The sequence below is a fragment of the Belonocnema kinseyi genome, chromosome 1, assembly GCF_010883055.1.
Source record: "Belonocnema kinseyi isolate 2016_QV_RU_SX_M_011 chromosome 1, B_treatae_v1, whole genome shotgun sequence".
Taxonomy (NCBI): domain Eukaryota; kingdom Metazoa; phylum Arthropoda; class Insecta; order Hymenoptera; family Cynipidae; genus Belonocnema; species Belonocnema kinseyi.
The window spans coordinates 175,165,252-175,180,291 of NC_046657.1; the positions used below are offsets into that span (position 1 = coordinate 175,165,252).

The window sequence follows — 15,040 nt, forward strand, 5'->3', positions numbered from 1 at the left end:
TTGTTAGATCGCCTATTACTTAAAATCAATTTTTTTACCGGATTTCGCCTAGTTTTTGGTCAACTACTTCCTTTTAAATACTGTTTTGACTCTAATACGATATTTTCTACATGTCACTGGTATCTTTTCGTTCGTATTTGACCTTTTCTTATGTATTCCCTCATTATTATGTAAACACGTTATTGGACAACTGTACCTTTCTATTTTTCTTTGTCACTATATTCTTATTTTATCATGAAGTGTCTTGCCAAGTTTTATTTAGACGATCTCCCCCCCCCCCCTCTACCTAAGGACCGAGCTAGCCTCTTGTAAGGCATTTTCTTTGGAATTTTCGTTATTTATCGCTTATCGGAAATTATCGTGTCGCATTTCTTCTATTTTATTTTATCGTTCTGGCCAAATCCGGACTGATTTATCCTCATCCTAATTAAATTTTCAGGATTGCCTTTATGAAGGCTGGCGCCCGCAGGTATGTGGTTCATAATTTTTTTTTGTATTACCCTTGCACGCGACCTATAGGACCTTATTCGACTGCGAATAAAATGGCCGTATGACAAATTATATACCTTGAATAAAAGTATCCACGATATATAATATAATGTGCTAATCCTATACTTCACTCTCAAGCTGATAGACACTCAAAAAAAAATTACTCCAAATTATTGATTTCAAACGTACTCGCCACATGGGGGTATTTTTGTATCCCACACATTTTTATACGGCTATAAATAATATACTAATCGACCCTGCGTGCTTCTTTTTAGCCTGAAGTGTAGTGGTACTCTCCAACTATTTAAAAATGTGGCAATAGACCCGCTTTTATTAAATCTAGATACTTAAATGTAAGGAAATATAGGCCTGGGATATTTTGTATCCCGCAGTGGGAAGCAAGAGTTAATAAACCACAAAAGTTTTGGAAAGATTCGTTATTTTTTCATCCCAAAAATAAAATTTCAACTGATTTTTGGGAAAGGAGTTTTCGATTCACTTTTGTTTTATGTGTATAAAGTCATGTAAGTCCGGACACATGAGTCAGGGACACCTCGTATAAAAGGGTTAGATATTATAGCATTATATTTTTGCACGTCTAATAAAAAGGTTATCCTTTGAACCTGAGCTCTGACGATTTCTGAGCATTTTCTCATGAATTCTGACTTTTGTTGACAATTTCTATAGAGAACCGTAATAAAAGTCGTCAGAAATGGTCAGAAACCTAACTTTTAGTCAGAACGCCATACCCGCGCGCCACAAATATGCCACGGCACTTGCGCAATCTATGCGGAGACCTGTCATTCTTGGGTGGCTCCGTTTCCTTAAGACTCACGAGGGTTTTACCGGCCTCTCGTTTATATTTCGTTGTGCTTTGTGGTCACCCATCTGAAGGTCGTTAGACGTGACAGACACTTTGTTCCTCGCCGACAGTTCGAATGATCAAATCTACTGGATGAGACGTTTTTATCTGCTTCGGAGAGTATCCTTTATAGATGTCACATCCTGAATGCGGCTCTGTGGCACGCCCAGGTATGTATATGTGTCTCCAGCGCAAAGCTGTCGTATAGCGCCTCTATCGACGAGCTCAGGGCTTTCAGGGATATCATTAAGTTTTGCTCGCTTCAAATAAACCTTGGCGCATTTGTCTAACCCAAATTCTATTCCTATTCTCTTAGTGTATCGTTCGACAACCCCTAGAGCTAGATGTAGTTGCTCTTTGTTTTTAGCATAGATCTTAAGATCATCTATGTAAAACACACGAGTGACCTTGAACTTTCGATTTGCACGTTTGCCGCAAAAGTACCCCTCGGAATGGCGAAGTGCTAGAGATAGTAGCAATAATGTGAGGAAAAAGAGGAATGAGCTTATGGTGTCACCCTGAAAGAAACCTCTCTGACAGGTGACCTTGTTAGTTGTCACACGATTTTTTCCAAATGAGATAGTAAATCTGGTTTTCCAAAGCGGCATCAATCTTTCTATGCACCTCACGTTTTGTGGAAGAACATTTAAGCTTTTTAAAAGACAGATGATAAGGCGATGGGAGATCGAATCGAAAGCTTTCCGGTAATCAATCCATTCATACATTTCTTGCCACACAGGTCCGATTGCCCGAACAATCCTATCATTAAGGATAACTGTGAATATCTTATACAGTGTCTTCAGACAAGTGATTGGCCTGTAATTTTTCGGGACCATCTGGTCCAAGAGCGGAATAGTTCTTCAAACTTCTTCGTAGACTGCTCTCTAAAATACTTCGACCTCCTCTGGTTTGGACAGGTGGTCAACATTAACTGGAGGGTATTCGTATTGTCTCAATAATATGCTGTCTGATGGTCAGCAGCTTGGACTTGTTAAGTGTGTGATAACGGATTCAGAGTTTACGCGCGAACTTTCGAACTTGGCGGTAAAATTCCCGCCAGATGTTATGTAGTCAATCACACACTGAATGCGGCACGCGTACTGTCTTGCCCAATCTATCTTTATGGCAAGTTGATGCATTCGTCTGTTTATCTTGTGATAAACCGTTGGTTTTGTTTTACGCTTCGCATCCGACAAAGCTCTCACTGCATTATACACACAACAATTGATAGTCCCGAGGTCTGATTCTTTGGAAAAATGTCCACGAAGGTCTTCATCCATTTCAGCCAGATCTTTAGGCTTGAGAGAAACCTGGGTGTTGATGTTTCTCCGGGTCATAAAGCATCGCTCTTCCTCTATGGGATGTCTGCCCGCGGTTGGTTGGCCTTAGAGCAATCACCATTCATGAAAATAGCACTGGCTCCTACTAGAACCGGTATAAATAAAATCTATGGTCACGTCTAACGACCTTTAGATTTGATTTATACCGGTTCTAGTGGGGCCAGTGTTATTTTCATCAATGGTGATTGCTCCACGGCGAACTCTGCGGTGGTTGTTTACCTATTTTTTTAGGAGGGGCTGTCCACTGAGTATTCTGCTCGGTAGCGACTGGCGTTTCTTTGGTCAGTGCATAGCCCCTCGATTTTTTATTGATACATCGATGGTTTCTACGAATATTAGGCTATTGTTTCGTTACCGTTAACAAAGCGTCTATCATCTTGTTACAAATAAAAATCTTTGCCAATTTCTTGTTTTTAGAGCTATAGGAGCCTACATTACATTAAAAATTGTAATAAAAAATACTGGAGCTTTAAATTCGTATGAAGTATTCCGACATATAATAGGTTATGTATTCCTGCTAAAAACTTAGCTAAATGAAGTTAGTCTAATTCTTATCCGCAGCGGAAGGATAGACTGGAGCTTATTTATAATAAGATGATAGACGCTTTCTTAATGGGAACGGAACAATAGCCTAATATTCGTAGAACCCATCAATATTTGGGAAAGACTGTATGGTTTTGATAGTATTTCGGTTTGAAAGAAGTCGATTCAACCATATTAAATTGAGTATAGACTTATATTGACCGCCTCTGCCTTATATACGTATGCCACATATATTTTTATGATTTGTAGGAGGTCCGTTTTATGGATTGGCCTTGTCAGCGGAAATTGTCCAGCGGTGGTCCCGAAGGAATTAACCCTCAAGCGGAGGAATGAAAACCGTGCCGAAAACTGAATGGCATCTGGGTGAGGTGTCTAGAATGGTGACGCTGGGATACCGGACGACCTCTCAGAGTACGCAGCCTTATCCTTGCATACGGGGCTCTACAAGGATGGACGTACCCCTTTCCCTAGCTTCTCGTGGGAACAACAATGACAACAACAAACATAGTTGGAGTAAGTGCGATTCAAAAAATTAGAACGCGCGGTACTCCCGACAATGAGTCGGCCAACAATGCCGACCATTCTAGAGCTGGGGGAGCCAATGAAGATGGAGTCAATGCGATGTATCAGCGGAATCTCGGGACCTTTAGATGTGTCATAGGACATGTAACCCCTGAACGGGGTTACATGGCACGAGTGCATGCTCTGTGGTGCGAGAAACGCCCAGGGCTATCGCAACTTTCGCATCAACATCTGCGAAACCATACCAAACTACTCCAAAAAGGGGGCTATGTAAGCGGAGCGCCTACTCTACCACCATCAGAACGAGCCGGTAACAGAGAAAGGGAGGCGACACTAAGAGCAACCGCGGGTAGGCATCCCATAGAGAAAGAGCGATACTCTATGATCCGTAGAAGCATCAACACCCAGGTTTCTCTCAAGCCTAAAGATCTGGCTGAAATAGATGAAGACCTTCGTGGACATTTTTCCAAAGAATCAGATCTCTAGACTATCAATTGTTGTATGTATAATGCAGCGAGAGCTTTGTCGGATGCGAAGCGTAAAACAAAACCAACGGTTTATCACAAGACAAACAGACGAATGCATCAACTCGCCATAAAGATAGACTGGGCAAGACAGTACGCGTGCCGCATTCAGAGTGTAATTGACTACATAACGTCTGGCGGGAATTTTACCGCCAAGGTTCGAAAGTTTGCGCGTAAACTCCGAATTGGTTATCACACACTTAACAAGTCAAAGCTGTTGACCATCAGACAGCATATTATTGAGATAATACGGATACTATCTGACGATAAGAGAAGTCTAGAACGAAGAGAGAGAGGTCGGTCAGAGAAATCAATAGTTTCTCTCTGACCCATCTCGACTCTTCCAAGTCCCTCCAGTTACTGTCGACCACCTGTCCAAACCAGAGGAGGTCGAAGTATTTTAGAGAGAAGTCTACGAAAAGGTTTGAAGAAATATTCCGCTCTGGGACCAGATGGCCCCGAAAAATTACAGGCCAATCACTTGTCTGAAGACACTGTATAAGATATTCACAGTTATCCTTAATGATAGGATTGTTCGGGCAATCGGACATGTGTGGCAAGAAATGTATGAATGGATTGATTACCGGAAAGCTTTCGATTCGATCTCCCATAGCCTTATCATCTGTCTTTTGAAAAGCTTAAAAGTTAATCCGCAAATCGTGAGGTGCATTGCAGGATTGATGCCGCTTTGGAAAACCAGATTTACTATTTCATTTGGCAAAAACCGTGTGACAACTAACAAGGTCGTCTTTCAGGATGACATCATAAGCTCACTTCTCTTTTTCCTCACATTATTGCCACTATCTCTAGCACTTCGCCATTCCGAGGGGTACTTTTGCGGCAAACGTGCAAATGGAAATTTCAAAGTCACTCGTGTATTTTACATAGATGATCTTAAGATCTATGCTAAAAACAAAGAGCAACTACATCTAGCTCTAGGGATTGTCGAACGATACACTAAGAAAATAGGAATAGAATTTGGGTTAGACAAATGCGCCAAGGTTTATTTGAGGCGACGAAAACTTAATAACATCCTTGAAAGCCCTGAGCTCGTCGATAGAAGCGCTAACGACATCTTTGCGGTGGAGACACTTTTACATACCTGGGCGTGCCACAGAGCCGCATTCAGCATGTGACATCTATAAAGGATACTCTCCGAAGCAGATAAAAACGTCTCATCCAGCAGATTTGATCTTTCGAACTGTCCGCGAGGAACAAAGTATCGGCAACGAATATGCTTGCCGTCTCGGCAGTACTATATTCACTTGGAGTAGTTCCATGGACAAAGGACGAGCTCAGATCCCTTGATGTCATGCACATAAACAAAAGGATGCATCTTAATTTTTCTGTTTCGCAACTCTACATCTCACGCCGTCAAGATGGTCGAGGAATAATGAATCTTGAATGTCTTTACAACAAGATTATTCTCGGTACAGCACATAGAGTCGCAAATGAAAGAGACCCTTAACTTAAAATGATCAAAAAGCACGAAGAAGTGGTCAAAGGAGCGTTTCTGTAAAAAGCAGTGGAGGAGGCTGCTGAAACATCTCGAATACTCATTCCTGAAAGCCCGGATTAGGAAAGCACGAGAGAAAAACTTTCGTGAACAGCTTCTGGATAAGAGGATGCACGACATCTTCCACAGAAATGTGGAGGATCAGTCAATGTCGTGTGAGCGAACTTTTGCTTTCCTTAAATTACCCGGATTGAAATCTAGCACGGAGTGTTTCATTTTGGCATGTCAAGACAGCGTCATTTCCACCTTAACATACCGTCGCATACTTACAGCATTACCTTTAATTAAGTATTTAAGGAATAATTCGTAATAAAATTGTAATTAGTGATAATTAAAATTAACTAACCATAATTTTTTAAACAATTATAATTAATAATATTTTCTGTTTAATTCTTTTATTTTTTTTTAAATTGCCAAAGAATTGCTTTTAAAATTTTTCATAACATTCTTTCCATACAATTTGCTCACGTAATTCTTTTTGAATAACTTTTTTTCCAACATTTTTTTTCTACCAATTTTTTTCAAACTTTTTTTAATAAGAATTTTTTTACTAATTTTTTTGAAACATTTTTTTTTCTTATTTTTTATTTATTTATTTTTTTTTTTGAAAACTTGATATTCAATGAATTTATGTTCAAAAAATTTTTTTATGAAATTAACAAATTTTTCATTTCGAGGTTCTGTTACTGAGCCTCAGTTACGACATGGGTTTTTTGTCTTGCACCAGGCCCAAGTTGCGAAATTCTAAAAATTTTGAAATTTTTCAGTTTGCCCTTTCTAAATAATATAGTCGACATGTGGAAGAATTTATGATTCCTGACCTGTGTAATATGCTTAAAAATATAAGATGTTGGATAAGCTATTACTATTGCAATATACAGTTCACCGAATTTATTTAAAATCAAGCAGATTTTACACTTCAAGTTGTATAATCACTCGGAATTAAAATAATGTTTTTTTTTTTTTATAGAGGAAATTAGACGATCTGCGTTTCTCGGACTTGCAAAGAAAAGTATCTAAGAAATTAGCCGTATTTGAAGTTTGTGCTTTGTTATTCAAAATCTGATTTTTTTTAAACTCTTAAAACTTTTGACCTAATTGAGACATTTCTCGTTTTCTTCTTTTTTCTAATATCATTTATAGTCTTCCTTTGTAATCGGCTAGAATCCGCGCTTTTAAGAAAAAAATTAAAAGCCGATTACGCAAAAAACAACCCTTCTATTTTTTCCTCAATTTGTTATTTTTTATTTATACTTTAATGAGGAACATATCTTTTGAGTTGTATGCGTTCTAAAAAATTTTTGTGGCCAAGGTAATTTATTTCCCTTAGAATGGAATTTTCTTCTTTTTCCGGCAAACAAATTATAAAAGTAAAATAAAAAATACCTCTCGTTCTTTTGCGATATCTTTCATCGTGTACAAAAAATTCTAAAATGACATTCTTAGGAAAAAAATTCTCCCGACCTAAAAAATGGTTTAACCCGCATACTATGATAGGATGCGTTTCTTCTATTGCCTATTAGGAGAATCTTTTAAGTATATTTTAGAAAAATAAAAACAGTGGGGCGTTTCAAATAAATATTTTTTTGCATAGTTTCAAAACTTGATGAAAAAAATTAAAAAAGATTTGATAGGAAATTCAAGGAAAATATCGTATTAGCTTTGTGTCGGCTAAGTCATTTTTGAATGCCAGGAGAACATTTTTCCCTTCAAATGTAGTTTTTGAATTTTTATCGTAATAAATAAAGGATATCGCAAAAGAACAATAGTTATTTTTCATTCAACTTTTTTGAATTCAAACACTTTTATCTTAACATTTTTCGTATCTGTCGTTGCTTGCAAAAAACACCTAAAATTCTATTGTATGAAAATAATTCTCCTGACCACCACGCGCTGTTTGATTTAAGATGAATTTGGTCTGCTTCATACATTAAGCGTATTCAATTCTTAAACTTTTTTAGACAAATTACACATCCCGGGAATCACTAAAACTAGCGAATCCCGAATTTAGACTTACAAATCGTTAATTCAAAAACTAAAAAAAAATTGGATTCGTATATTTGCCTAGCTTACAGCCCAGAAACCCCTGCTGAGAAGGACAGGGGAGGCTGGTGTGCACATCTGGAAGTGCAAACTTAAGGCGCCAAGACAAGCCCAAGGCAAGACCTCGCATGACGCGGCTTTGCATTTACACCTACCTGTGGCGCGGCGTCAATTTTCAGAAGGTTTATAGAAGGGCTATAGAAATCGAAGGCGATAGTCACTGACAACTTGTGACAAATAATTTTTCTTCTTTTCTTCGTTCCTCGTAATTTCTGGATTGTAATCAGTCATTAGTTTGATGCTTCTTTCTGCAGCATAATTCACGACTATCAGGTGTTTCAGCTTTTGTAGTCCTGTTTGGTAGTCTTCGTTTGTTTTTCAGGTCACTGGAAGCGTATGGAGAAAAGCCACTGATATATTAAATCGCTAGAACAATTGTCCAGACTTAAATGTAATGAAGTCTTCAACCCCTTTCTAATGGATATTCTAAACATCCTTTCGCTCAATAATCAGCCGTTTTGTATCATCATCGGAAATGTCAGAAGATTCAATAGCCTTCGATGCCCTCGATGCCAGAGGTACTTTTAAATCAAAGAATGTCAGTGCTGTTGCTTCTGGTTTAAAATACCATAAGTGACGGAAAAAATTTTTGACTGCTACATGCGAAATGTCCGAATCAATTTTTTCATACTCGTAAAGCTTTTGCAAAAATTAAAGGTCTTGATACGGGGTTTGCACAGCAATTGGCACACGAAACCAAGCTTCAACGTATAATCTTATGATAAAGATGTAAACATCTCGCCAAGCATTTTTATCAAATGTTTCCGTCTGAAATTGATGTCGCAAAAGAAACATATTAATACAATAAATGACTTAAGCCATCCAGGAAGCATGATGTATAGCTCCTGGAGATCGGAAAATCACTCCATGTGGTGGAGTACCACAAAGAAAAATGACAACTATCTCGAGTAATTCCCTATAATCTTTCCTCCATTGATGGTTTTGTAAACACTTAATTATAAAATCCGCCATACTTCCTAAAACATCTTGGTACTGCGGGTCCAGATGTCGCTCTGAACTTTTCTTTAAACGCATATCTTAAAAATATAATCTCGTGAATGTGGTGTCTGCAAATCAAATACAATAAATCTTTTTCTAAATTGCATTCCAAAAAAAAGTAAGCTCCATTCAGTGCCCCTGAATTTGATGCAGTTGAATCACAGAAAAGCCCTACAACATGGTCTGTTAGAGTCCATTCTTCAAGTGATGCATATACAGCAATAGCTTAATTTTGTCCTGCCCCAGAAGATAGTTTGGAACGTCAAGAAGTTTTTCAGCCCCATTGCTTGTCACGATAATGGGTAATGTATAAACATTTTCATTTCCCGTCAAGTCGAAAAGCAATTTTTCATCCCAGTGGCCAATGCACGCTTCAAATTCAGAAACTGGAAATTCGGCCCGAATTTTTCTAGTGTATTTTTCACGCAAAATTTGACATTGCTGAATCTATGATCGATTTATAACGGAATCATTGGTATTGTGACCTAATGCTTTACATTTGTCCAATGCTGAGGCCAGTTTTGAGGTAATAATAAATTCCCTCGCTCTCTTTTTGGGATCAGATGGACCCCCTAGAGTTTCCTGTGTAACTGTAGCTTCGATTGATGAATTTTCCCCACTACTTATACTAGAGGAAGATAAAAGTTCAGCAAGCTCATCTTAAATTGACCTACTTGGAATTAATACCTACATCTATTTCATTTTAAACGTCATTAATCAAATCAAATGAAAGAAAGAAATCTCTTGTTCATATAATTTTCATTATTTTAAGTTCTTTCCTATTTGTGTCAATTCCTGGAGAGAAAGTTCTTTCTTCAAGTGTTCACTTTCCAATATTTCCTCACATCGATCTTCCTTCTCAGCCAATTGTACATTAATTCCCCTCATGTATCCTGGTCGGCCTTTTTGCTTTTGCAAAAGCAATATCAAATAGGTTATCTAAACGCTCAGAAAACCATGCTACCTTCTTCGCCTGTATTTCAGAATTCCTTAAATGAATTTTGTAAAGGTTCTTCCATTCATAAAATAAAATTTTAAGTTTTGATACTTAGCTTTTGCATTTTGCGAGTTTTAAAAAGCAAGGCACCTAAAACTTGTCTATTAGATGGCAGCTTATGACCGTCAATTTGATTGATGTATAATAACTTCCAACAAATTCTAAATCTTCTTGAAGTTCCATTTGGAATTAAATTAATTATTACAGCCACTTTAATCACTTAATCAAATTATAGTAACGCAACTGAACTATACTTGCAATGAAAAGTAAGCATAAATGCTCACTATTTGATACATCTACACGCATCAAAGGTATGAATCGGACTGAAGTTCTCAAATTATGCGTTCCTTTTGAAATCGTCAGAAGACAAATTTTAGAAAAAATAAGTATCCACTCTGGCAACATTGGATCCTACTCAGATACCGACATGATCTCAGATGACGAGATCCCGCTGAGCAAAGGCTTATTTATTGTTCAAGCCCATAGGATCGAACAGATTACTTAAATGTTTAGATTTCTTAGACGAAATTTATGGAGCAATTACGAGTATTACCTAGCACCCTCCAAGTCTTCAAGGAACGTGACTAAAACGCTTCAGCCTAGCTTAAATGTATAGGGGCAGATTTGTCCAGTGCCGATTTTAAATTTGAACGAGAACATATTAAAAATTGCATGCAAAATAAGGAGCGTTCCTGCAAAACTATCAGATAACACATAAGAATTAAATCTCTAGAAATATAAAAAACGTATTTTGTCCTCACTTACGATAAAAAATACATAAAATCAGTAAACAAAAAAAATTTTCACAACTTTAATTTGTTTAAATATTTAAGTGTGTCGAACATTTAGTGAGATAAAATGTTTCTCCTGTTTTTTTAGGTAAAATATATACTTGAACAAATACGTATTATTTGAGTAATTGTAAAATTATTTTATTGTTATCCTTGATTAAATAACTCGTAAAGTCTAGAAAATATGTACATTTCGCGTGTTAATTGAAAAAATATATATTTAAACAAATTAATGTTTTTTAAACAATTGAATATTAGTTAACAAATGATTAGGTATTCTTAAATTACCGAATATTGATTATTTATTAAACAAAAACCTGTCAAAAAGCGTCAATAAACCGTAATATTAAGTCAAATTCAAATTTGTCACTTTTGGTGATTTCTTTGGGGACCCATAAGGGTGGCTTAAAATTATTTAACCTCAAAATTTATGATTGATTCATATTCTCTGACGAATTCTGAACAATTTGGTTCAATATATTTTGGTTTAATAAAATTTGAATATCGAAATTTGGTTCAAAACCTTCTGGAACACGTAGTTTATCCACTTTTTTTATTTAATTATGAGTTAATTTCGATTCCCTACTAAAAGTTTTAAGAAAAAAACGTTAAAAGTCCATTTTAAATTATATCTGCTAATACAGAAATGTAATATAAACAAAAAATTTAAAAACTAATCTGATAGATTTCTTTAAAAATTCATGTAAAATATAAATAACGAAAGAAATGTAAGATCGATTAGAACAAACGGATTATAGACTGTTTTGATTGAAAATTGGTCGTTTTGACGCTTTTCTTCCCTTTCTGATATAAAATATTTAATTTAACGATTGTCAACCTATATTAGCTAACAGTTACCTTAACGCTCTAACATTCATTAGGTAAGTTTGCGTATTGCTATCGTTTTTTAGCAAGTCACATAATACTTTAACGGCTCCTGCATCATAGAAAGACTTGGCGTGCCAACTGCATTCGGATAAATTTCCAATCAATCTGCATGCTCGGCAATGCAAATTGTTCCCCAGCTTTAAATTGCGTATAATCCATACTGTATAACTAGCGATTTTTGTATCCCTCAGCTGCAAAAATATAATGAGTTAATGTAAATAATACAGAGTTATAGATAGCTATAGGTAGATGAGGGTAAGTATGATAATGTGGTTAATGTGATGAAGAGAAATTTTGGAATGTATATAAAAAATTAGTCACTAACTTTTTTATCATATAATAATAATTATATATCATATTATTTGTGGAAAAAAGGTCTCTGTCATTAATTATTGCTTTGAGAGCATGTGACACTTATGCAAATCCTACTTGACCGACATTTTTTGTGGATCATGCTAATCCCACATGAGATGAGATATCATCAAGTCTTCATCCCAAATAAATTGTCATTTATTTTACTTTCATTAATATTCTTATAAATGGCCAAAAATTGAAATTAAACATACTTTTGAGGTTGCTTAACTTATCGTTAAGAAAGTATAATTTTATTAATTGGAGATATTAACGGGATTTTTACACGTACCATACATATCGTAATGACGAGAAATCCGAAATCGCCGACACACTAATAAGGAAAATAAAAAATATCTCTTCACGCAAATTTTATTCCTTAAAGAAGGGCACGATTAAAATCAGAAAGTTTAAAGATAATTTCGTATAATTTTTGAAGTGCGCAGAGATCGGAACCTTTAATTTTTAAAGGGTCCAGGGACCTACATGGCCTATCAAGGGTCCAGTCCATACCCGAACCCATAAGAACTTAAAGGGTACAGGTCCAGACCCGGACCCTTATTAATTGAAAAGGTTCGGGTCCGGACCCGCACCCCAAAGAAATTAAAGGGTACGGGTTCGGACCTGGGCCCTTAAGAATTTAGAAGGTTATGGTCCGGGCCCGAACCCTTTGAAATTTAAAGGGTACAGGTCCGGACCCGTACACTTAAGAATTAATAAGGTCTGGGTCCAACCTAAAAGGTTCCTAGCATTAAATTTTTTAAATTTACAAATTGGTGGGCGACCAAATAAGAGAGAATTATGAGAAACACAAAATTTGGGATAAAAAATAAACAATTCTCAAGTTTGACTCAAATTTTGAAAATCTAATTAATTTGGTAAATTTACATAAAAGTCAGTACGAGGGGGTTTTTGAGTCACAGATCAATAATTTGCGGTTGAAATTCAAAAATTAGAAAATTTTAATCAAATTTTGAAATATTTATTGATTATTAATAATTATTAATCTAATCGTGTTTGTAAATTACTCAAATATATGTATTTCAAGGAACCTTTTAGGTTGGACCAGATGTAAAGGGTTCTTTAGGGGTTCGGGTCAGGACCCGTAACTTTAAGATATTAAAGGGTACGGGTCTGGGCCCGGATCTTATAAAATGTAAAAGGTTCAGGTTCGGACCCGGACCCTTGAAAACTTAAAGGGTACAGTTTCGGACCCGAACCCTGTAAATTCTAAACGTTCCGGGTTCGAACCCGTACCCTTATGAAATTAAATGGTACGGATCTGGATCCGGACCCTTTGGCATTTAAAGGGTTCGGGTCCGGACCTGGAACCTTAAGAACTTAAAGGATACGGGTCCAGGCCCGTACCCTTAAAAATTCAAAAAGTTCAGGTTTGGACCCGTACCCTTAATAAATTAAAGGGTCCGAGTTCGGACCTGAAACCTTAAAGATTTAAAAGGTCCGGGTCCGGACTTTTAAGAAATTAAAGGGCCCAAGCTAAACCCGGACCCTTAAGGAACCCTTTAAACTCGGGTCCAAGCAAAAAGATTCCGATTCCTGGAAGTGCGACAGAACATGTGGTTTCAACGTGACCTTACATAGCCAGATTTCTTTTTGTGGGGTTATTTAAAGAACCTAGTTTATCATAAAGTGCCGATAACTCTGGAGAATATGAAACAGCGAATCAGGACTGCTTGTAATCAAATAACACAAGATACACTTCTCGGTTGTGTGCAAACTTTCGAAGCACGGATTAATAAGTGCATTGAAGTAGGGGGACACCATTTTAAGCACTCAATGTCAAATGTTCATAGAAAGCAAGCACCTCGATTGGAAGGAACAAGGGGAATCGCTAAAAAAAGCACCCCAAAAGGAAGAAACAACTACTACGTCCACCTCGTTCTTAGTGGGTAGCGCTTATAGTAGAAAATTCATATGATTTCTTCAGTACGTCGATTCAAATTAGAAGCTTCCGTTTTAAAAATAAAATTGAAGTTTCTAATTTTTCTCCTCAACTTTAACCCCCTTCCCAGATGGGTAGGAGGAGTGATCAAACTTAAAATTGATAACAATTTAATAACTCTCCTGAAAATAATCTACAGGACTTTTATTTGTTTTTTGGAAGTGCACTTCTGGAACAGTGAACAATTTCATTTTTGCCAATGGAGCGCCATCTGGCGCGAATAGAAAAGAACTTTTTAGATAAAAATTACGTCTTTTTTTATGAAAATCTGAATCTGAAATTACAAATATAGGTTTCCATTTGAAATTTAAAAATTACCCATCCCCCCTACCACCTCCAATTTGCGAGTTGTGTGTCACTTTTCCCCCTCGAAAATAAAAATATATAAATGAGCACATTGTGTTCGATAGATGCGTATTTCTTGAGATATTTTGATGTCTCAAGATTGTCGAAGCATTTTGGAGAGGAGTCTACGAAGTTAAGCATGTACGAGAAGAAGAATCAAAGAACATAAATAGCTGCAAGGAGCTGTGCCGGGTCCTCATAAAACCTGAGGAAGAATATCCACCCATTACTTCAGAGGTGAAAAAAGTATTAGTGGAAGGACACACAGTGCTGCTGCCAAAAATAGGCAACTTAGATGACCCGAAGAATCACAGGCCAATCACTTGTCTAAACACACTGTATAAGAACTTCACAGCTATCCTAAATGATAGGATTGTTCGGACAGGCTTGTGTGGCAAGAAACTTACGAACAATGAGTCTAAAAAAAAGAGTAGCAGAATGTTTGATGGTCTGGATTTATTACCATACAGCTTTCTATTCTACCTCCCATAGACTTCTCATCTGTCTTTTGGAGAGCTTAAAGGTTCATCCGCACATCGTGAGGTGTATTGACGCCGCTTTGAAGACCGAGATTTACTATCTCATCTGGAAAACATCTTGTGACAACTGACAGCGTCACCTTTCAGTGAGGTGTCTTTTAGGGCGACACCATGAGCCTTTTTCTATTGCCTCACATTATTGCCACTATCTCTCGCACTTCGCCATCCCGAAGGGAACTTTTGTGGCAAACCTGGAAGTCAAAAGCATAAGATCACTCATGTAGTTTACATGGATGATCTTAAAATCTATGCTAAAAATAAAAAGCGA

At 36.8% G+C, this 15,040-nt stretch overlaps 1 protein-coding gene across 1 annotated transcript in view; it reads right to left on the minus strand.

Moving 5' to 3' along the window:
- The window catches only part of LOC117171057 (armadillo repeat-containing protein 5), a 55,415-nt gene that overhangs the window by 22,999 nt on the left and 17,376 nt on the right, over positions 1–15,040 (minus strand). Inside the window, exon 2 of the mRNA XM_033358109.1 lies at positions 11,545–11,765. Within this exon, the coding sequence (XP_033214000.1) occupies positions 11,545–11,765 (221 nt within the window). The remainder of the gene's footprint in view (positions 1–11,544; positions 11,766–15,040) is intronic.